General features: G+C 29.2%; 2 protein-coding genes across 2 annotated transcripts; one reads left to right on the top strand and one right to left on the bottom strand.

Annotated features, from left to right (window-relative positions):
- Positions 1–1,898: 1,898 nt before the first annotated feature.
- On the top strand, positions 1,899–14,763 carry LOC103579894 (EH domain-containing protein 3). Its single transcript, XM_053740029.1, has 12 exons — positions 1,899–2,132; positions 2,209–2,374; positions 3,521–3,616; positions 3,690–3,929; positions 4,003–4,185; positions 5,586–5,709; positions 5,790–6,013; positions 6,319–6,457; positions 8,598–8,635; positions 11,319–12,558; positions 12,843–13,013; positions 13,880–14,763. Exons 1-12 carry the CDS (start codon positions 2,092–2,094, stop codon positions 14,095–14,097), a joined length of 2,880 nt encoding a protein of 959 aa, XP_053596004.1. The 5' UTR covers positions 1,899–2,091; the 3' UTR covers positions 14,098–14,763.
- Positions 14,764–14,901: 138 nt separating this feature from the next.
- On the bottom strand, positions 14,902–22,899 carry LOC103579843 (dnaJ homolog subfamily C member 10). The gene is made up of 10 exons (XM_014439385.2): positions 22,617–22,899; positions 22,350–22,506; positions 22,051–22,270; positions 21,680–21,891; positions 20,243–20,488; positions 19,959–20,171; positions 19,399–19,747; positions 17,589–17,864; positions 17,236–17,512; positions 14,902–17,156 (listed from the first exon to the last, which is right to left on the bottom strand). Coding segments are annotated over exons 1-10 (2,391 nt in total). The 5' UTR covers positions 22,619–22,899; the 3' UTR covers positions 14,902–16,717.
- Positions 22,900–24,740: the final 1,841 nt, after the last annotated feature.

The raw sequence follows: 24,740 nt of genomic DNA, 5'->3' as shown, positions 1-24,740 counted from the left end.
TTACAAGCATGAATATCACTGGACTTGTAAACTTTAGGTGAACCTTTAGACGCCACCGTCCATCTTACGGCTTTAAATAAATTATATTATTATTATTTGAAATTTTTTATCATGTGAAATTTGTGTTTTTGACAGGTATCTATCTGCTCGAATGTACTCGAAAGTGTTCCGAAAGTATCCGAAACTATCCGACTGTATCCGAAAGTGCATCGAAAGTGTTCTGAAAGACACTTCCCAGACACTTGATACAAAAATAACCAGATAAAATAAGAACCTGGCAATAAAAACTTATTGCCACCATTTGATAACACTAACTAAAAAATTTTACACATTTCATTAAATTGATACTGATAGATTTATGTTAAATCGATTCGATATTAATGTATGCAGATATTGTTAACTAGATATTTTAGACTGTAGTTTTTATTTTTATGGTTATTTTTGTATTTAGTAATTTTTGTACCGAGTTATTTCTGTCATTGGATATATTTTAGTTTTATGGTATTTTAGCATGGTTATTTTTGTATGGGAAATTTTTTTTGTGATATTTTAGACGAACACCATTTATTTATTCACCTCCGAGTGAAATTCACTTTGAAAGGGATTTTATTTTAATATTAAAACTTAATCAGAATAAATGCGGATTTGAATAAAATCCAGATCACTCCAAAATCACTCTCAATAAAAGTAAAGACCCTGATTAAAAGAAACAATTCGAAACGATTTGCAATGTTAAATGCCCATAAAAAAGGCGATTCAAAAGCATTAAAAAGTATTTAAAATGTTTTTTTTTCCTAGTCGTTTAAATCATTTCTTTTAATGAGGGGATACAGAAGCATCCTCCTCAACCCTCCCCAATCTAACACGTAGTCACAGCGCGAAGAAAATATTTTTTTGAGACTTCTCTAAGCTTCTCCTATTACAGGACATTGTAATGAAGGAAAAATATTACGACGTTCTAATTAGCAAATGGTCTAACTCCATTTCAGATAATTCTCCATTTGTGCGAAAAAAAGGAAGTTAAAAATTTCTTTTCATCTAAAAATCAATTCTATATCTAGCACATGTGTAGTATTTTTGTCAAAGTTACTCAAATGATTTTTTCTCTGACTATTAGTATCTGAAAATTGAACACAATCACCTACGAAAAATAATCAGTTAGACACTTTGTTAATTAAAACGTCGATTAGTATTGTGTAGAGTTAGTACCAAGAGATAAAAAGCTACTGTCGCTTCTTATAAAAATATTTAATAGACAGTATCACCCGCATATGGGCCACAAGTCAAAAAATAAATTTTCTCTAATCTTTTTTGGGTTTTTTCTACTGAAGGGCATCATAATCAACAAAAAACGTTACTGTTGTTTAGAGTTATGACCAAAGGGAAAAAGGTACAGCCTTTTCATAAAAATACATAGACAAAGTTATTTCCATCCATTCTCATCTATCTTTATATGTAAAAGGTGTCAAAATAAAAAATTTTTTTTTAACTTTTTTGAGTTTTTCCTGCTAAGGGACATCTTAAGAAATAAAAAGAATCCCTAGTATTGTGTGAAATACTTTCCATAGGAGAAAATTTGTGGGCCACTTCTTATTTTATACAGTCATAGAGTCGGAAAGGGGGCAAAATGAGCTGACATTTATATTACATTTACATATAAGCCCTTTTTCTAAGGATCCCATTTTATCCGACTGACCCCTAGACGTTCAGGGTAATCAAACGAATTAATTTTTCTCACGATTTTAATTTAATAAATTATTCGATTTTTACCTCATGACCCAATCCCCTAAATAGATGATACTGATAATCTACTTGTTGAATAAAAATAAAATCTTTTCATTGACAGGGTGAAAATTCGAATAGTTACGTTACTGATAGTGGGAGGATTCACTTATACATGTTTTCATTCTCAGTGGAACGTGGTAAGATGGTAAAAAACAGCTGATTTCATATTTTTTACAACAAAACAATAATAATAGTTATAGTTATATATTTATTTTTATATTTTATCTTATAATTTTTCTATCGTTTGAATCCATTCAAACGCGAGAAAAAAAAACAAATTTTTCTACGAAAATGAATTATTTATAAATGAAAAAAATTTATAAATTTAACAAGTGCCAAAAAATTACGTAAGTTATAATTTTGTTTTTAAAAATCGTTTATAACGTCAAAAATAATTTCGGAATAAAAATTTTTTTTATTCAGAAAAATGGAATACACCCGAAGTTGTTGTATACAAAATTGCCGAGGGGGAAGACGGGGTGTATGTACTACAGTTATTATCCTTGGAATACTTATAAGCTCAGCATTGTTAGCTTACACAGCATTCGGACCAAAGAGTGACAATCGTTCGATACGTCAAATAGCCATTGTAAGTTTGTTTACTTTATTTATCAATTAAAAATCTGTAGTTATTTTTTTCAGTAAATAGCTCGTTCCAATCTCAAAGCATTTATAGATAAGTTTAAAAAATAAACCTTAGATGTTAAAGATTATTTAAGTTTTAGTTTTATGACAAAGCTCAAAAATGCTGAGAAATCATACGTTAATTAAATTTAAATTAGAACGAAGCTGTAGTTAATTTCATATAAATCAAATTTGAGTTAACTAATTATTTAAAAATTTCAGAATATCCCTAATAGCATTGTCTTAAGTAAATTACTTGACGAATGTCTTCAGCAAGTTTCTTACAGTAAATTTGAACAAGACTTGAAGAAGATGTATTTCATAAGTATACTTGCCAAAGATTTCATCAAGTCTTGCTTAAGATTCTTCTTGAAGACTTGCGGAAATCTGTACAAATAGTCTGCAGCAGTTCTTAACCAATATATCTACTATATATCAATGTTAGGTCAGAGTTGCTGCAGAATTGCTTAAGATATCGGGTTTCTTTTTCTCCGAATCACTCCAAGCTCAACACACAGTACCTATAGCTGACCCAGTGGTCCTCATTTAAATTTAAAGTTCTACTAATTAATAATATTATCACTCGATAAAATTATATCGAATATTTAGTGAGCGCCACTGAATTTACTAGACTAATGCTGAATAGACAGCTCACGAAGTAACGAAGTAAGGGTGGCCATGTCCAGGTATCTTAAGCAATTCTGCAGCAAGTCTGAGCTACTGCATCTTAACAAATTTACTTGACGTATCTTACGGAAGTATCTGATCTCAGACTTGTCCAAGACTGATGATGCAGACTTGCTAAAGACTGAAGATACAGATTTACGTAAGACTTCCTTAAGAATGCTACTAGGGTATATTTATTGACATCTATCAAACGATAATTATTCCCGCGCAAATTTAAAATCTTGTTTTTTTTTTTTTATTTTTAAACAATTCTTGCTCGATAACTTTAAAAAAAATTATCAAGATTCTTATAAACAAAACTATCATATTTATTTTACGGGGGTTTAAAAATTAATATTATCGAGCTCTTTTCAAATAAATCTGTAATTTAATTATAAAGATTAACAGTTTTTTGATGATAATATTAATAATAATATAATTACAGATTTTCAGACATGGAGATAGAACACCAACAGAAACTTATCCAAATGATCCATATATTAATTACAGTTGGGAAGACGGCTGGGGAGCTTTAACAAAAGTTATTTTTTTAAGTTTAAATCAACGATTATCAATCTATATTTTATTAACAAATAATAAATATTTTAATATAGGTAGGGATGCTCCAACTTTATCAGTTGGGTGAATGGATAAGACTAGAGTACGATGTAGTTATTGGAAAAAAATATCAAACATCATCTGCTAAAATAAGGAGTAGTTATGCTGACCGATGCATTATGTCTGCACAAGCTTTATTAGCAGCTTTATATCGTCCCGAACCTGGTGATAATTTTATGAATGATTTGCCATGGCGACCTGTGCCCGTACATTCCATTCCTCGTGATACCGATAAGGTATTTTTCTTTTTTTTTTAAATAAATAATTTAATTTTTCTTTTTTTATTAATTATATAATTTTTTTAAACAGTTAATAACTGTTAAACATCGGTGCCCAACATTAGATTATGAATTGAAGGAAGCATATGCTAATGAATCTATTAACAGTGGTGAACAAATGGCTTCATATTTTAATGAGCTCTCTTATTATACTGGAAAAAAAATATCAACTATTACTGATGTTGAATTTTTGTATAACACATTAGAAATAGAGGTGAGTATATTTATTATTTATATATTTAATAATTGAAAAGTACCAGAGAAATTATTTTTGTTTGAAATGCTATGGTGCCATAGTAACACCGGACCATGTTGGCCACTTGACGGAAATTGAAGAAACACATAAAAAATTGCTATGACTACAGTAAAATTTACAATGGTTACAGTAACCGATAGCAAGATTTTCTGATCAGAAATTTGACGTCAATTAGTTACGACCAAGTTGTAATCAAGTTGATGACAATTTTCAGCTCTTGCAACTGTTGACTACAAGTTGTTAACAACTTTCCTAGAAAGTTGACAACAATCTACTGCTGCAACATTTCACCAACTTTCTGGAAATTGAAGGCAAATTTCCGTCAACTAATGGGATGACAAGTTTCGCCTCCAACTTTCTCAGAATGGGGGGCGGCCAATTGCCGTCAACTTATGGAAATGCCAATTATTTCGACTTGGAGACAAGATGCTGGAGTAAGTTGTCGCTAGCTTGACTGTCAGGAAATTTTCGATAGAATCGGTGTCAATTTTACTGTGGCAATAGTCATTTTTGCATGTGTTTATTTCAATTTCCGTCATATGGCTAACACGCTCTGGCTTAACTGTGACGCAGTAGTATTTCAAACGAAAATAATTGCTCCTTGTAAAAACAATGAACACGGTTCAAATCGGTGGCTTTGATGAAGTTTTAATCCCTAGTAGCATTCATAAGGAAGACTTACGTGAATCTGTATCTTTAGTTTTCAACAAGTCTACACCATCAGTCTGAAGCAAGATACTTCCATAAGATACGTTAAATAAATCTGTTAAGATTAATTAGCTCAGACTTGCTGCAGAATTGCTTAAGATACCTGGACATGGCCACCCTTACTTCGTTACTTCCTGAGCCGTCTATTCAGCATTAGTCTAGTAAATTCAGTGGCGCTCACTAAATATTCGATATATTTTTATCGAGTGATAATATTATTAATTTGTAGCACTTTAAATTTAAATGAGGACTACTGGGTCAGCTATAGGTACTGTGTGTTGAACTTGGAGTGATTCGGAGAAAAAGAAACCCGATATCTTAAGCAATTCTGCAGCAACTCTGACCTAACATTGATAGATAGTAGACATATTGGTTAAGAATTGCTGCAGACTGTTTCTACAGGTTTCCGTAAGTCTTTAAGAAGAATCTTAAGCAAGACTTGATGAAATCTTTGGCAAGTATACTTATGAAATACATCTTCTTCAAGTCTTGTTTAAATTTACTGTAAGAAACTTGCTGAAGACATTCGTCAAGTAATTTGGTTAAGACAATGCTACTAGGAAATTTAAGGCAGTTTATAATATAGTTTGGTAAATAAATTGCACTTAAAAAAAAAATTTATTTTAATAATTGTAATTTAAATTAAAAAGGCTAATCATGGATTAGAATTACCCGAATGGACTAAAAAGTTTTATAACAAGGAAATGAGAGAAATAGCGTCGCGTTCGTTATCTCTATTTACAAGTAATACATTTCAACAACGTCTTCGCGGTGGTAAATATTTTATTTATCATTTATTATTTCTATTTTATGTACTATACACGTATTACTCTTTTTTTTTTTAATTTTTTTAGGCCCACTATTGAAAGAAATAACAAATAACATGATGCTATCACGTAATGGCCACGATAAAATAAAGTTATATTTATATTCAGCTCATGATATAACGTTAGTTAATGTTTTACGTGCCATGGGATTTACAAATGAATTATTTAAACCAGATTATGGAGCTGCATTGATTTTTGAACTCGTTTTAGCTGAAGATTTCGAAGAAAACGATCTCGAAGTACACGTCAAAGTAATTTTTATAATTTTAATATACTTAATATACTTAAGTTTTTTTTTTAAATATCGATTAAAAATTCACGATACTGAAATTCACCAACGTCTATAAATTTTTGGATTTTTAAAAACGAAAAATTATAAAAAAAAAAAAATTTCAAAAATTGCACCCATAACTTTTTTTAATTTTCTACATGTGCATATTTTTAGTTCTTTTTTTTTTAATTGATTTGTTAAAAAAAAAAAATCAAAAATTTATCATCGTCTACTTACTTTAGTATGATAAAAATTTATATATAAATAAATTTATTAATTTTTCAGGTTAAATATTTAAATAATACAGAAATGTATGAAGCAACACCATTAGAAATACCAAACTGTAAAGAACCATGTAAATTAGTCGATTTATTAAGTGTTTGGAAAGATGTTTTGCCGGCAGACTGGGATGCTGAGTGCCTCAGTTAATTTTTATCATCCCATTATCCCATTATAATTGTAATTATGGAAAGTTGTTAATGTTTGTAAACATTCCCGTGATAATAAAAAATAATTATTGTGTACTTAATATATACAAAGTTACCAAATGAAATTCAATAAATATATATTTTTTTAATTATATATGACTTGAAATGAGTTTTTTATTAAAATATAAAACTAATATTCGTCTATATTCACTTTATTTTTATTATAATTGTGATAAAATGGGAAAATGTATCATGGAAATAAATTATCGCATGATTATAAAAAAAATAAAAAAATATACAAAGAGTGTTTATTGATGACGAGCCTAAAGCGTTGGATTACTGAGTTTTGGAATCATTTTATCAAACGATTTAAAAATTTGCTTATTGATAACCGTAGCACGCTGTCAACTAAAAAATCATCTGTCAAGTTAGTGTTCAGTTTTTTAAATTTACACAGAAAAAAAGGATTTCTTCTTCCCCGAGAAGTTTTTTGCATTTGAAATTTAAAACAAAAATTTTCTCAGGGCAAAAAAAAATTTTCTTGGGGCAAGAAATTTTTTTTAGTTCTAAGAAAATTTTTTTCTTCAATTCAGAATGCAAAATATTTCTTGCGTCAAAAAATACTTCGTTTCTGTCTATTTATAATTGAAGTAACCGTACAGTGTCAGAAACCGGAAATGAATTCGGAGTGATTACGGATTTTATTTAAATTTGAATTTACTCCGTCGCTCGGAATTTCGGAGTTTTTACAAAAAATCACTCCGCATGCAGAGTAAATGGGGAATTTGTGTTTTTATCGGAGTGATTTGGATTTTATTCAAATCCGCATTCACTCTGATTCGGAGTTTCAATGTCAAAATTAACTACTTATCTGAAGATCGGGACGTTTTTCATGGAACGAAAATATAAAAAAAAATATAAAAAGTAAAAGAGTTACTAGATCTAGATTTTTTTAATTTTTTGTATAGGCGCCAGTATGTCAGCCAAATGTTGCAGACCCCCCAATTACATCTTAAACTGTAAAATTACATAAATTGTTTTTATTTTCGTTGCGCGAAAAATGTTCCGATCTTCAGGTACATAATAAACTCTCCGGAGTAAATTTCACTTCGAGGAAATTAAATATATAAAGTCATCCGCTCCACATTCACTCCGCAAATTTTTTACTGAGTAACTTTTGAAATATTAATTTTAAAAATTTTAAAAATAAACGTTTTTTTTTTTTTTTTTTTTTTTTTCAGATTGAAATCCCATGAAAAATTACAACTACAATTAAATTCTAATGTTAGCAATAAAGATATAAAGTGTAAGACACATAGAAGACATAAACGTAAAAAATTATCTGATAAAAATGATTATGAAACAAAAATAATAAATAAATATCAAGAAACAATATTGACAATTTCACACCGCAGTAATTCAACAGATAATTATTTAAAACTTTGTAAAAATAGAAGTTTACTTTTATCATCGAGAAAATCGAATAATAATCTAAATCATTATTACAAGTCTGATAGCAAATTAATTGATAAAAAATCTGATAAATCTCTAAGTATAAATATGAATAAAAATAAAAATGATAGTGATTTTAAAATTAGTAAAATAAAATCATCTAGCAGATCTTTATTGGAATTAAAATCATCCGAGTCTCATTTCAATTTAGAAAAGCGTAAATATATAAATGGTGACACCGTTGATATTAAATTGATACCAGGGCCGTTTTTTGATAACAATCCTCGGTCGTTATCGCAATCTGAATCTAATGTAAGATCTAAGAGGAATGAAATTAATAATGGAAATGATAACCAAGAATTAAATAATAAATTAAATGAGATTAAAAAAATAAATGAGTTTATTAGAAGACGGAGGCCTTCGAAAATTCCAAGACTTAAGCAAAATGTCAATCAAATTGTTTGTAAAAAATACAGTAATTGTTATTAATTATTTTTATGTATTTTATTTTTTTTTAATTAATAAACATTTTTTTTTCTAAAAGTTTTAATCAATTTGAAATTTTTTAAAAATCAAGTTGACGGAAAATAATTTTATTTAAAATAATGATTGTCTAGAAAAAAAGTATTTATAACTTTATTTATTTTTAAATATAATTAATTGAATAATTACGTAATTATTCAGGTGTATCATTTAAATTATTTCCTTTTTTGTCTCTCTTGGTAAGTAAAGCGAAATGTGTAACACATATGGATGTAATATATGCAATGTATATACAAAACTCCAAGTTCATATTAATTTATACGTTTCCGTTGGACCATTAATATACATATAGCAAGAAAAATACAAATCGAGGACATTGTAAGTCTAATAAACTATTTAAATTATCTAATCAACTATTCATTTCTTTAATTAAAAATTTTATGATTTTAATTTAAGTGAAATAAAATCATTATATAAATAATGATAAAATTCGGAAAAAAAAATAATGATAAAAAAAACAAAAAAAAAAATAATGAAAAAATTATAAAATTCGGAGTAATTAATTTTTTTCCCGCTAAGAAAATTTAAAATTCAAAAAAAAAAAGGAGTTATTGTTTCTGATCCGATTTTCGAGAACCGAGTTTTGAACAGATCTCGACGCTTTAATGTATGTGTACGTACGTACACATGTAAATATTCTATAACTTTTAAACGAATGAACTGATTTAGATCTTTACGGTAACATTCGAAGCAACTTATCAATTTTTACACTGATAAAACGATTTGTTTGAGCTAAACAAATAAATTTATTTGAAACTATTGAGAAGTATTTACTTGACTGAAATAAATATTTAATTGAATTAAATACTTCTGTCAATGAACCTGACGATCGGAACGTTTTTCGCGCAACGTAAATTAAAGAAATTTGACCGATTAAGGGGTAGTTGGGAGTGGCCTGCAATTTTCGGCAGACATGCGAAAGATTTCAAAAATCAAGATCCTGTAAATTATTTCTTTTCATTGTGTTTTTTTTTATTTTCGTTCCTCGAAAACGTTCTGATCTTGGTACATTCCATTTGACTGAACAAAATCATTTATTTTATTCAAGTATATATTTATTTATGATGGAAATAATTACGACGTTGAGATCAGATATTACTACTTTTTTTCAGCGTGTATATCAATTCTAGTTTAATTTAAAGTTCACGTAACTCTTCATCTTGATCATTTTTATTTATTTCTATCCAAAAACATTGAATTTATCAATCATAATCGTGAGCAAAACTTTAAAAAAACGATTCTTATTGATTATTATCTATTTTTCAAATTCTCGATTAATACAAAACGTCAGTTCTTTCGAGATTGAAGGGCTTGAAAATACCAATGTGTTTAAAAGTATTGTCGAGCTCAAAAAGCTCAGACAATAATATTTTCGAGCTCGAAAACAGCGAAAAATTTCGGGGTTGGCCCGCAAGGTCAATCATTTTTCACATTTTGTTTAAAATTCTACAGGGAAAATTTTTTAAATTCTTAACTTTTCAAATGTTCCCGCGTAAAATTTAAAAAGCGCCAGGCGCAACAGAATTCAAATACGAGCCTGATAAGATTATTTTTCTTTTTTTTCTTTAACTTGTTGACTCATTACTCACTGAAATAATCGGTATTTGTGTTTGTGAGTGACTAAACTATTAAACACCAGCAGGCTAACAGATATTGTATAGATATGTATTACATATATTTAAAAGCTTACACTGTGGCCAGACCCAGACCAGGCCAGTAGTCTGCAGTATACGTTTAATATTTCTGTGAAATTGATGTGGTCTATAGACATTGCGCTATAGCATATCTACTGGCAGTCACAGTGAATGGTGACGATTGTGAAGGATATAATAAAAAGTGAGTAGAACAGATCGTTCTTCATCACCCATTTAATCGAATTTTTATCAAGGACTGATATTAATTATTTTATTTTATTCGCCTACTTTTATATATTATTTATTCAACTAATTGTAAGTGACGTGTTCATTAATTATTACAATTTATAAGAAAGTTTGTGCATTAATGACTCACTAAATTAATTAATTAGGTGACACTAATTTTATTTATTTTGTTCTGTCAAAGGTTTGTATAAAAAAATCATTTCAAATTTATCTAATTAGGGATTTTTGTTAGAATTTATCAATTTCGTTTTTTTTTTTAACGTAAAATTATGTGAGGTTATTTGAGATTGTCAGAAGCATGTGACGTGGCTGGAGATTTCATGAGATTATTTTTTAAAAATTAATTGGAAATTAAAATATTCAAAGTTGAGCTGAATAAAAAAAATATTCAAATTGGAGCATTGTTTAATTTTTTTAAAAATTACTAATAATTAAAGTTATGGGCGGATTCCTGATGCGATTCCAAGTAAAATGAGTACCCACAATGATGTATTATGATAAAATGATAATTAACTGCTTAATAAGCCACCATTTTTATTTTTTTAAGTAATTTTTAATTATGGTATTGTTGGTACTCAAACAAGAGGAAATCCCCCCCCCCCATATCAAAATCTTGTTCAAGACTTGAGCAAGACTGATCTCAAGTTCGATAGACTTTGGTGTCTTTTCCTACCTATGGGTCTTGCTGCAGATACTGAGCCAGATTTTAATAGCAAGTCTAGTGCAAACCTTACACAAGAAATTCCCGCCAGATTATATAATTCAACTCTGGAGGAAGACTACAGTTGAAAATAGTTGCACATGGCTTGCGTAAGATCTGCTCAAGGCTCAAAATTGACCTTGATCTTTGAGCAGATCTTGAGCAAGTCATGCACAAATCTTGATGACGATGTCTTGCTACATGATCTTGCGCAAGACCCATACGTAGAAAAAGACACTAGTGGTTCATTCCAGTAAAAAAAAAAAATAAATTTTCAGTTAGGAAACTATCAAAATGTTCAGCTGGTTAACGCGGGAAGGCAACGACAAACAAGATCTTTTTGACAATGTAACGCAGGGGCTTAATCAAATCTACAAAACAAAGCTGCTGCCTCTAGAGCAGCACTATCAGTTCCATGATTTTCACTCGCCTCAGCTAGACGACCCCGATTTTCATGCCAAGCCGATGATCCTCTTGGTCGGTCAGTACTCGACTGGTAAAACGACTTTTATTAAATACCTTCTGGAGCGAGATTTCCCGGGTATTAGGATCGGACCCGAGCCTACAACCGACCGATTCATTGCGGTTATGTACGACCAGAAAGAAGGCGTAATTCCCGGGAACGCTTTGGTAGTCGACCCTTCGAAACAATTCCGTCCGTTGGCTAAATTCGGAAACGCTTTTCTCAATCGTCTGCAATGTTCTACTCTACCGTCTCCAGTTTTAAAAGGAATCTCAATAGTAGACACACCGGGAATTCTCTCCGGGGAAAAACAACGCGTAGACAGAGGGTATGATTTTACTGGAGTGCTAGAATGGTTTGCGGAACGAGTCGACCGAATAATTTTGCTATTTGACGCCCACAAATTGGACATTTCCGATGAATTTCGCCGGTCAATTGAAGCTCTACGCGGGCATGATGACAAAATACGAATTGTCCTTAATAAAGCAGACATGATTGATCACCAACAGCTGATGCGAGTCTACGGTGCTCTTATGTGGTCGCTTGGTAAAGTTTTACAAACTCCAGAGGTAGCACGTGTTTACATCGGGTCATTTTGGGATCAACCTTTGAGATACGACGTCAATAGAAGACTTTTCGAAGCAGAAGAGCAGGATTTATTCAAAGACATGCAATCACTTCCAAAAAATGCAACTCTCAGAAAATTAAATGATCTGATCAAGCGAGCGAGGCTGGCTAAAGTCCATGCTTACATCATCAGCGCGCTCAAGAAGGACATGCCGTCGGTATTTGGAAAGGATGCGAAAAAAAAGGAATTGATTAAAAATCTAGGGGCTATTTACGATCAGATTCAAAGAGAACATCAGATTTCACCAGGTGATTTTCCTGATTTGAAAAAAATGCAAGAGTCGCTTGTTAATCACGATTTCACTAAATTTAATCCACTAAAACCAAGACTACTGGAGATTGTCGATAAAATGCTCGCTGAAGACATTGCCAAACTCATGGCGATGATTCCTCATGAAGAAGTTTCTACAACTACTGAACCTCTGATAAAAGGTAATACATTTATTTTTTTAAATCACATTTAAAACTCAAAAAGACAATGGGAATTTAAAAAATTTTTAAATTACCGAGACCGGGATTCGAACTCGCGACTTAAAATTTCAACATTTTCACGATTTCAAGCGATATCTCGTTAACTTATTGACCGATTTGAATTTCCAATGACTTATTTAAATCAAAATTTATTTTTTTATTGTATAAGTCGTTTTTAGATACAAATGAGGTAAAATGGAACACCCGAAAAAAAAAAATAAATTATGAATTTTTTGAATTTACAGGAGGTGCATTCGAGGGCGTTGAAGATCAGACTAGTCCATTTGGTTACAAACGCGGAGAAGGAGTTGATGCAGGTTCCGGAGAGCCAGAATGGATTGTCAACAAAGAACGTTATAAATACGATTCACTCTTTGAAAGTTTGGGACCTACTGATGGAAAAATAACTGGCTCAGGTAAATATCGTTATTTTTAGGGGAGGGGAAGGGGTAACACGGAGTACTTGAGAAAATTCTAACTTTCTGGAGACTCAGATACATTAAATCTATATTTTTTTAATGATATTCAAGGTAAATAGAAAAAATTTTCATTTTTTACGCGCAAAATGAGATACCCCTTAAACAAAGAGAAAAAAATATTTCTGGATATTAAATGAATTTGATTTAACTAAATTCTCTTGTAAGTAATTTACATAAAGAAAAGTTACATTTCATATAACTATCGGATGCAAAGAAAAAAAAATTTTAATAGTTTTTATCGTAAAACACAATTCATTAACATTTTTCTGACACGTTCGATTTTTGAAAAAGTTTAACTACCTACTTTAAATTATTAATTTTTCATTTGTTAATCACTATTTATTTTTTAAGTTCAAAGTAAAAGATTTAAGTTAGTTTTAATTCCAAAGAAGATATTTTTATAAAAGCAATTATATGTTGCTTGAAGTAATAGATTAAAAAATTACTAAAAGTTAAATAAATTTCAAAATTAAAAAAATTGTAAATAATTTCAAGTTGATTATTGAAATACATTTGAAGTAATTTGATACTAGGAAATCTTTTATTGTAAATTGATAAGAAAAAAAAATCAAATTTCACACTATTTTTTTACAAAACCAAAATTTTTCAAAAACAGCGAAAAAAAAATTCAAAATAATGCTCAATTATATTTACAAGTGATTTTGGAATGTTTGAAAAACATTTAAAAAAGAAAATTTTATAAAATTTTGAAGGTATCCCGTTTTGCCGCCTCCCCCTCAACCCTTATACATATTTTTTTAGTCAATTTGATTGTATTTAATAAATAATTAATTTTTTAACAGTCGCCAAAGCCGAAATGGTAAAATCAAAGTTACCGAACAGCGTTTTAGGTAAGATATGGAAACTCGCAGATGTCGACAAAGACGGGCAATTAGATGCCGAAGAATTTGCACTCGCAATGCATTTAATAAATGTTAAATTAGACAATTATGATCTACCAACCACATTACCCGATCATTTGATACCTCCTTCCAAAAGATCGTGGGGCGAATCACAATAAATTAAATTATTATTATTATTTATTTATTATAAATTTTATAAACTCAATAGAATTTAAAATGAAATACATAATTATCGATTAGTCAAAATTTTCTATAAAAGTAAATAAACATCACAAAATTATTTATTTAATAAATAAGCAGATAATATATTTTTAATTGATGCATTTAAATATTCTGTTCTTAAAATAAAAAATAAATAATTTTGTCGGCTGTATAGAAATTTACGTGTGTAAATAAGAAAAAAATATAGACTTAAATTGCATTTTAATGCAGGATAAAAAAATATGAAATTAAATATATATAAGCACATACTTGCACAATTGCTTGATAATTTGTTTATTTTTTTAACAATTTGTGCAATTACTTTAATTATTATTAAACTAAAGACCAATTTATTTTTAAAATAAATTTTTTAAAAATGTATATTTATTAAAATTATATAAATATTTGTATCTATATAAACATTTATAAGATAAATTTATTTATTTATTTATAGTGGAGTAAGAAAAAATAAGTAAAACTCAATCTCCAGTTATAAATAAATAATTATTTATAGAAAAAAGTAAAAATATTAAAATTTTTTGCTACAATTGTACTAAAGGAATTGACAATTTCATAAGTTTTGTAATTAAATTTTAACTAAATTAATTAGTCAAAACTAAAACAAAGCTTAAATTTTAAAAAAATTTTGAATTTATATGCGTAATCATAAATATAATAAACATTTTGGAAAATATTGAATTTGTAAGACTGTTTCGTAAAAACAATTGGATATGTATTGGGACGAAATAAAAAAAAGTATATATAATTTTGAGTATTTTTAATTCAAATTCATATTTAAATCAATGAAAATTATATTATTTACATTTTGATTAGAAATAAAAAAATTAGTATAATACACACTGAAGAAGGAAAGTAGAATGTTCCAAATCGGCTGTATAATTGCCTCAAACATGTGTCCTACTTTCCTCCGTCTGTGTATACGAATTTTCACCAGATCTGTACCTGAAAGTTTAAATTTTTGCTTCTGTTTGTGGGAAAAATGGCGCATGCGCTAATTTTTATCATTTTGTTTTTTCATAAAAAAAAAAAGCTCGATCCTCTTCCCCATCTAAACAAGGCAGGAATTTAAACTTTCAGTGCAGGTATAGTGAAAAATAATTTCATGTAACTCATGCCGAAGAATGCGCCGCTTATTGGCTAAAGTCAGCCTCGTGAAATTTTATATTAAAATACAATCCTTTCTGATTGGTCAAAAGTGTGATTTAATGTATATTTACACACTCATTTTTATATTAAACCACTAAATTTTAGTGAAACGGGCGGAGTATATCCCTACTCAACAATTCAATTCAATAACTACTCTATTATTTTTCTCTCATGACGTTACTTTGAATTTAACTACTTTATTGACATTACCAAAATCTCTAGACTTCACATGCACATTTAATTAGTCAGTACACGCATGTATAGATCAAGGCAACGTCAGCTGAATTTTATAACCTTACATATCTCTATTAATTGATACGACATAACATCGAAGATGACTTTTTTTTCATTGAGTTACGTCTTATTGAGTGAATAGTACTAATCATAGGACTCAGTTTCATGAAGTATAAAATTGTTTTAATAATAATAAAGTCAATTATTTTGATTTCTCTAACTGCCTAACCCTGACTTTAGACATTTAACTGCGTTTTTCTTCGTGCATTAATTACATAACCTATTGTATACTTCTAGTGACATCAAGTATCCCTAGCGGATCCAAATTACGGTAAATTATGGGATTTTACCGTAAAGAACCGTATTTTGCAGTAAAATACTGTTGTTCTACGGAAAATTTGACACATTTTACGGTAATTTGTGGCATTTTAATCCTAACACAGTACAAGACTTCACTTTATGATAAAATGCCCTAATTTTACAGTAATTTACACGTTGACGGCGAAGTGCCACAATGTTACCACACATTGACGATAAAATACCACAATACGGAAAATACCGAAATTTGCCGAAACTACCGTAATTTATCGTAGAGTACCGTATTTTATTCTTATTCTTGCCAATACCGTAATTTACGGTAAATACATGAAGATCGGAACGTTTTTCGCGCAACAAAAATTTTAAAAAAATTTACCCTGATAGCCACTTTAACTTGAAACTGACAGTAATTTGAAAATCGACAGCAAAAGTTGGACAGAAAAATTTGCGGTTAATTTTTCCTTAACTTAGAGGTAACATTTTTTCTTGAAAAAAACCCTAGTAAAAGTTTCCTTGAATTCTTCGTCAAAAACGGAAAAGCTCGAACTTGATGGACATTTGACGAAAAATTCAAGGAAACTTCTGTAAAGTTTTGCTAAGCAAACTGTGTTAGGAGGGTATATAATTTGACTGTTTAAAGCTGACTTAAAGGATAGTTGGGGAGTGGCTGTAATTATCGGCTGGCATACTAGTATTTATGTGAAACATTTCAAAAATCTAGATCCAGTAGATTTTTTACTTTTCATTTCATTGTTTTATTTTCGCCCCGAAAATCGTTCCAATCTTCAGGCCCATGTAAATACCGTAATTCGGATCCACTAAGGATAATACCGATTCCACATAATGTATAAAATGCTATTACAATTCATCGTGTAGTTTAGAATTTTTGTTTATCAGATTCAAAATATTGTTTTTAATATCCTGAGCGTTTTGAGAGGTAATTTCAATACCACTACGTTTATTTTCAGGAGTGTAGAGCATGAGAGTTGGGTAAGCTTGAATACCCAGTTGGTTACACTCAGAGCCAAATGTGTCGCAATTAAATTTACCAAACCCGATTGAATTATTTTTCAACAATTGGGCGGCAATAGCAAACTGCGGCTCCAATTTCTGACAGTGCCCACACCAAGGCGCGTAGTAATCAATCAGCCAATAATCTTTTTTATTTTTACTTTTGCTCTTTTTGTTAAATATATTTTTACGTAATTTCTCTTCGTCAAAATTTTTTATTTTCGTTGGAAAAAAGTTCGTTATCCATTGCATCAATGCTGTGGAATCTCGTTGACCATTAAAAAGTCTGTAAAAATATATACATTTTTTTTATAGTACATTCTGTTATATAATTTAATTATTTAAAAAAAAAAATCATCACTTACGCAACTTGATTTAACCCAACACTCCCAAATGGATAAAGTCTAATAGTAGGATAGCTGCGTACACCCAACTCGCGACACAAGTCTCCATTAGCGTCACAGTCAACACTCGCAACCTTAACATTATCTAATAAATGCAAATTTTTAGCAACAATCGTCCACTCGGGAGCCAACTGCTGACATGGTCCGCACCAGGGTGCAAAATAATCGATTACCCATAATGTAGTATCATCTTTTCTACCAACTGTCTTATAATAATTGTCTTTATTTAATTTAATCACTGAAATAAAAAAAATTGTTTTAAAAATTATTTAAAAAATTAAGTGATTTTGCCAATTAACAAATAAAATAATAACCTGTAGGATTAACAACTTCATTCAAAAATTCAATAATACCAGCAGCTGTTTTCTGATTAGTAAATTGAGTTGTTGTCGTCCCATTTATTAACATTGCCGTTGGATATGAACGAATATTGTATCGTCTACAAATATCAGCGTGTACTGTGCAGTCTATTGTACCGAATTGTACAACTGATTTTTTGAATTGCATTGACGCTTTACGTAATTCTGGTAAAAATTGCATGCATGGTGGACACCATGGTGCGTACCAATCTAAGAACCAAACTTCCTTTCCTAATAATATGTTAATTTAATTAATAATTTGTTAAAAATTCTAAGCAGTAAAAAATTTTCCGAATTTGTGTAGAGAAAAAAATTTGCGTTGAAAATTTGATGTTGAATACTTAACATTTTTGTGTATTAATTTAAGATATGGTCTTGTGCTGTTTGGTTAGTTGATTTTTAACACAAAAAATTGTTGATTGAAACAAAATTAACATTTACAGTGTTACTGTCCAAACAAGTGTTAATTAACACTTTTAAAATGTAAGTTTAACATAGAGTGAGTGTTAATTCATTAAAGTAACACAAAGAATGTGTTGAATTTACCGCAGTTACTTCTCTAGTAGCATTATTTTAAGCAAGTTCTTCGCAGTGTTACATGTCTACTCACAACATCTCTATGCAAGGAAAATAGTTATCTCTATACATTTACTTCTTTACTCAGCCGTTACTCTATTCATATTTTTTAACTCTACTCAGTTATATCTTTATTCAGTAACAACTCTACTGATGTATTTTAGCCTATCGATAAAATGAAAATTCTTTGTGACTGAGTTAAAATATATTTGGGTACAGTTGAGGCTGAGTAAGGAAGTAAATGAGCAGTTATATTTACCTCGAGTATAGAGATGTTATGAGTAGACACGTAACACTGCTAGTTAAGTATTTGAAGAATGTCTTCAGCATGTTTCTTACAGTAAATTTAAACAAGACTTGAAGAAGATGTATTTCAAAAGTATATTTGCCGAAGATTTCATCAAGTCTTGCTTAAGATTCTTCTTAAAGACTTACGGAAATCTGTAGAAACAGTCTGCAGCAATTCTCAACCAATATGTCTACTATATATCAATGTTAGGTCAGAGTTGCTGCAGAATTGCTTAAGATATCGGGTTTCTTTTTCTCCGAATCACTCCAAGTTCAACACTCAGTACCTATATAGCTGACCCAGTGGTCCTCATTGAAATTTAAAGTGTTACAAATCAAAAATATTATCACTCGATAAAAATATATCGAATATTTAGTGAGCGCCACTGAATTTACTAGACTAATGCTGAATAGACGGCTCAAGAAGTAACGAAGAAAGGGTGATCATGTCCAGGTATCTTAAGCAATTCTGCAGCAAGTCTGAGCAACTGCATCTTAACAAATTTACTTAACGCATCTTACGGAAGTATCTTGCCTCAGACTTGTTCAAGACTGATGATGCCGATTTGCTGATGACTGGATACAGATTTACATAAGACTTCCTTAAGAATGCTACTAGAGAATTATTAAGCTTATATATACATACATTTGTATAAGTATCAAAATGCAAATATAAATGTTAAATCAACGCAACGTGTATTACATGCAAGATAATATTTGAAAGTGTAAACATTCCAGAACCGGTAACAGAGAATGTTATCATTTTTTTGTTATTTTTTTACATAAATGAATTATATTTAAACAGTATAAACATTTGTGTAAAATGCTGTTTTACCACACAGTTTTATGTTAATTTTAACAAAATTTTTTTACTGTATATTAATAAAATAAAAATATTTACCGTTTTGTCTTTTAAGTATTGAAATTATTTTATCAGCACTTAATGCCGCAACATTTTGTGCTTTAATACTATTTTCAGCAAACTTGGCGACATCATTTATTGTACTTTTACCATGACTTAATTCAAAAGCACCACCAGGTTTTATAACTCCCCACATTGGATATCTATTTATATTTAAATTACTGCATAGTGAACTATATTTACCGCAATTGACTTTTCCTAAATTAACGTCGGTTATTATACTCGGTAATTTTTTCAATTGCAAATCTAAGTCTGTTGCATGGCCAATGTAAAAACACACCAACCATCCATTCTCATTATCATTTTTTTCTAAATTTTTTTTGATATCCTAAAAAAAAAAAAAAGAGAAATTATAACAAAATTTAAAATTACATTTGATTTTACGTAAAACAAGTGTGAGATAATTTTTAAAAATCAACAGGAAGTCTCCAGTTATCAGTTTACGAGAAAAAAAATCCCGGAAGTGAATACTCTAGTATTAAAAATAAATAATTTTATCTTACAACCGTGATAATATTTATAATAATAAATTTTCTTACATTAAAATAATCATTACTTATATCCTGTGGCTCTGGTAACTCATCCAAAATATCATGAACAAATTCATCAATATTATTTAAATCATTAAATAAGATAAAATGTTTTTTATCATTATTTTTAATGTTATTTATAAATACTGCGCCAGTTGTTTCTAATAATTTGTTACAACTATTTTTACTACATTCGAAAATACCTGTATCAATAATATTATCCTGCAAACAAAATAAATTTATTGTTTATTTAAAAGAATTAAAATTTTTTAATAAAAAAAAAAAAAACTTACAAACATGGCAGTTATTTTTAATTGCTCCTCATTCTCAAAACAATTACGTTCCTTTCCACATGTAAATACTAGTAATGGTTTATCATTATTATAATGATCATTATTATTTTCATCTAATAATTTAATTAATTTTTTCCATTTAGTTGATGTTATTTTTTCAATGCTAACATCAAGATGTTCCATTATAAATTCTGATATTTTTTCATAAGTTTTTTTACTAGTATATCTCGTACCATGATGAGAATTCTATTTGAATTTTTAAAAAAATTATATAATTTTTCGTAATACCAGGATCAAAAATTTCAAGCTTCAGTGTCCCTACAGTCAGTCGAATGCCGCAAATGTATGTTGGCAAATGCGTAAATTATGAATGCCTTCAGTCAGATGGCAAAAACAAATTTGTTTCTTCCCTTGGGAAAAGATAATAGTACATTACACACCCAGGAAAGAAAGTAGGACAGTACAACTTGTATGTTGACAAACACGCGGATTGGGACGTCCTACACTGAGAGAACAATTTATTTGAGCTAAATAAATAGATTTATTTGACTGAACAAAATCATTTATTTCATTCAAATATATATTTGTTTATAGTTAACAAATCTTGGAAAAAAAATTTCAAATAAGGATTTGTTAACTACAAACAAATCAATGTTTCATTCAAATGAACCATATCTCTGTCTCAAATAAGTATTGATTGGGTCCATTCAAATATGGGATTTTTTTTTGCCTCAAACAAATCTTATTTGGCTCAAATAAATTGTTCTCTCAGTGTAGGTTCTTCTGTGGTGCGGATACAATTTTTCACTTGACCTGTACCTGAAAGTTTAAATTTGTGCCTCTGTTTGTGGGAAGAATGAAATGCGTTAATTTTTTTTATGTTTTCTCATTAAAAAAAAAGAATGAATTTCTTCTCTTCAAACAGGGTAGGAATTCAAACTTTTGGTGTAGATATGGTGAAAATTTTTCTACCAGCTGACTAAAAGCATTTGCAATTTAAACTCTGATACTTGTCATTTATTTAATAGTAATTTCAGACCATTAATTTTATTTACGTAAATGACAGTTCTGACTGTGATTAAATTTCATGAAATTTTTTGTAAATAATAAATAGTATTTAGACTTTCTGTTTAGTTATGAATTGCAAATCATAATTAATGCAAATAGTAATAATTGATCACGTCATTGGTTTTAAATTAACTTGTTTCTGACTGACTGCTGATACTGAAACTTCATGTTTTAATGCAGGAAATCATGAAAAATATAATGTGTAACTCAAGATGAAACACGATTTCAGACTACGGGTGTTGTCAGCCCTCGCCTATGACACGAGCAGCCACCCTGGTTCAAAACTATTTTGTTTCATTCCTTGTTACACAATGTACTATTCATAACATCCGACAAACAAAACAACCAATAAAATATATAAATAATTACTTTAGGATAATATAATAATGTTGGATATGCCTGTATATTAAGACGACGACATAATCGCCAATCATCTTCACAATTAACAGCACCAACACGTACAATACCTTCAAAATCTTTGGCAATTCGTCGCCAATCAGGCGCTAAATGATGACAATGACTACACATTGGCGAATAAAAATTAATCATCCATATTTTTTCACTATTTACAACATTGTCATCTTTAAAATTAAAAAAAAATGTGTCAATTAAAAATAAAAAACCTTATCATTTTTTACATACTTAAAGTAATTTCTCATTTAGAGTTAATGATACCAAAAGTCATTAACGATAAAAATAGAAATAGATTTAATTGTTTTGTTTTCGTTTTTTATCTTTACCATAATCATTGGTATTGAGCGTGACCACTTGAGGATCGTCGTCGTAAATTCCAAAATTATCTTGGTAATAGCTCCAAGAGTGATAATTTTGTCGACCAAATTGATCATTATTGAGACCTTCTTCTCCGTACAAGTCATATTTTTTACGCAATTCTGGATCTTTTAGAACTTCATATGCTGTCGTATATTTTAAAAATTTTGGATGAGCTTCTGGATCATCCTAAATTTATGCAACAATAATAAATAAATAAATTTTATAAAATTACTGTCGAATAAAAGAAATTTTTTTGAATACATACAGGATTTTTATCAGGATGTAAATTAACAGCAATTTTTTTAAATGCTTGTCTTATTTCTTTTTCATTCGCTGTTCGTTTTAAACCCAATAATTCATAATAATCATCACAAAACGAACGATTTAATATTAATAATAATAATAATAAAATTTGCTGAACCCTATGAAAAAAATTACTTAAAAAATTAATAATTATACTCGAGAAAAAAATTAACTAATTAATTAATTAATTAATTATTAACATTAGTTTTCAAATAATAAATATACTTACATGGTGATTACGTTAAATATCAATTATAAGTAATTGAAAAAACAGAACAAACTAATAACACGTTGCACGCTTTTAAAACTAATGACTTGGAGTCATTTCTATTGAGTGATGAGGGGATTCGGGTATTTAAAAAACCGCCCACACTTTTAAAAACAATGTATATACATTTCCTTATTAAGTGTTACAACAAATATATATCATACACGTAATTCCGTGATTGTTTGGTCGTATTTTATTCGAAAAATAACAATAAACACTATTGTTATTATAATGATAACATTAAATAAAAATACGCAAGTTCAAAATTGTAGTTATTTGTTTAGCCGCATCGGCGCGAGTGTTTTTCGAAGCGCGCGTAAATTTGAAAACTTATAAATAGGTAGAAATTAAATTTTTATAAAAAAATTTTTAATTATTTATAAGACATTGTTATAAATTATTAATTTGGTAATAAATAATTTGAATTTTTAATCAAATTTAAATTTTGCCGCCGAAAAATATAGAAAATGGCTTATTCACCAAAAGGCTTCAGATCCCGCTGCAGTAATACAATTTAACACTTTTCACACTTTAAAGTTTATTAATTTAATATAATTGCACACTCTCACTACTTTAATTAACACAAAAAACCACAAACACTATAGAAATTTTTTCACAAATTACAAACTAAATTTCTAACTTTTCCATGATATTAAAGTTAGCCGAAGTCTCATTTTTGGATTTTATCAAAATGATAAATTTCAAAATTGCACTTATAGGGTGCATTTAAAAATGCGCTGCGAGGAGCGGTAGCGTATATTTGAAAAATAAATTATAAGAAATTGAAGAAAAATTAAAAATCATACAAAAACAAAATGGTGGTAGAATATGATAAAAAAATATTAAAAAAAGAAAAAAAACACGCAAGTGTTTGAACAAACCTTGGTGGGGAAATAATATGCAGAAGGGTGTCCTAATACACTTGGAGATTTGATTTAAATTGCTCCAAGTGTATTGCAGCTAAAAAAACGTCACTTAACTGCTATTTCCCACCAGACGATGCCAGATGATTAGGCTCAGGAACTTGGAAGCTATCAGCATCAGCAACTCGCAACACTTTACACTAGCACTGAACACTCAACATTTAACGACACCACAGACACTTTACACAATTTATATTTTACGAAAACTGTACATTTTAATTAAACAATTACTATGAATAATAAATTTTATGGATGATTCCGCGAATCAACTACAATACTGTGATTCTATTTAAACGTAAAGAAGGATCTGGATTACGGCTGCCGTTGTCGATGATACTGACTGACGCTATTAGACCGCTAGCTGATACAAAGCAATCGACTTTGCAATTCTCGACCCCTCCACTTTAGTAAAAAGTTGAACGTTGAATACAGTGACGCAGTAGCGCCATCTTGGCGCGAAATTTCAAATTGAAATTTAATAATTTTATTAAAATTTATTTGTATCAATAATTATATTAATCAGACTAAAAAGTATACTCGAAATTTATTGTCATCAATAATTTATTAATTATTATTACTACTTGCGCGGTAAATCTAAATATTTGAAATATAAATTATTTGAAATAGGAGAAAAATTAAAAATTGTAAATCAAAATAAAATACCGGCAGAAAATGATAGAAATATTTAAAATATTAAAAAAAAAAAAAAAAAAAAAAACACGAAAGAGTTTTGCGTATAAATCGTGCTACTGCAACGCTGTACTTGCACGGTTTAAATAAAGTTATAGATTATTAATTTGATAATGAATAATTTTAATTTTTAATAAAATTTAAATTTTGCCGCGGAAAAATTTACAAAATGGCTGACTCAACGACCGGCTCCAGAGTCAACTGCAGTAATCCAATTCAACACTTTTTACACTTTAAACTTAATTAATTTATTCATTTAATTTAATTTCATAATCTCACCACTTTAATTAACATAAAAAGTCACAAACATGGCGCATAAATTTTTTCGCATCTTAAAAACTGAATCGCTGCTATTTTCTCCACTACTTTTCACACTCACATTATTTTATTATTTTAATAAATTTACAAACATTTTTTAATTTAAAAACAAGGACACATTACACTTGATCAATAAAATTACATAAATTTATAT

This window comes from Microplitis demolitor, chromosome 6 (genome assembly GCF_026212275.2).
Source record: "Microplitis demolitor isolate Queensland-Clemson2020A chromosome 6, iyMicDemo2.1a, whole genome shotgun sequence".
Taxonomy (NCBI): Eukaryota; Metazoa; Arthropoda; class Insecta; order Hymenoptera; family Braconidae; genus Microplitis; species Microplitis demolitor.
Note: the sequence above shows the minus strand (reverse complement) of the source record. Positions and strands in the feature narration are given on the sequence as shown.

Bases quoted from the DNA above. Each gene is read 5' to 3' on its own strand.
- LOC103579843 (XM_014439385.2), bottom strand. The intron at 21,892-22,050 runs GTAAAGATAAAA...TTAATTTTAAAG, and splicing joins GCTCAATACCAATGATTATG to ATGACAATGTTGTAAATAGT. The intron at 20,489-21,679 runs GTAATTATTTAT...AAATTCAAATAG, and splicing joins CATTATTATATTATCCTAAA to AATTCTCATCATGGTACGAG.
- LOC103579894 (XM_053740029.1), top strand. From the start codon at position 2,092: ATGAAAAAAATTTATAAATTTAACAAGTGCCAAAAAATTAC. The intron at 2,133-2,208 runs GTAAGTTATAAT...TTTTTTATTCAG, and splicing joins AACAAGTGCCAAAAAATTAC to AAAAATGGAATACACCCGAA. The intron at 2,375-3,520 runs GTAAGTTTGTTT...ATATAATTACAG, and splicing joins CGATACGTCAAATAGCCATT to ATTTTCAGACATGGAGATAG.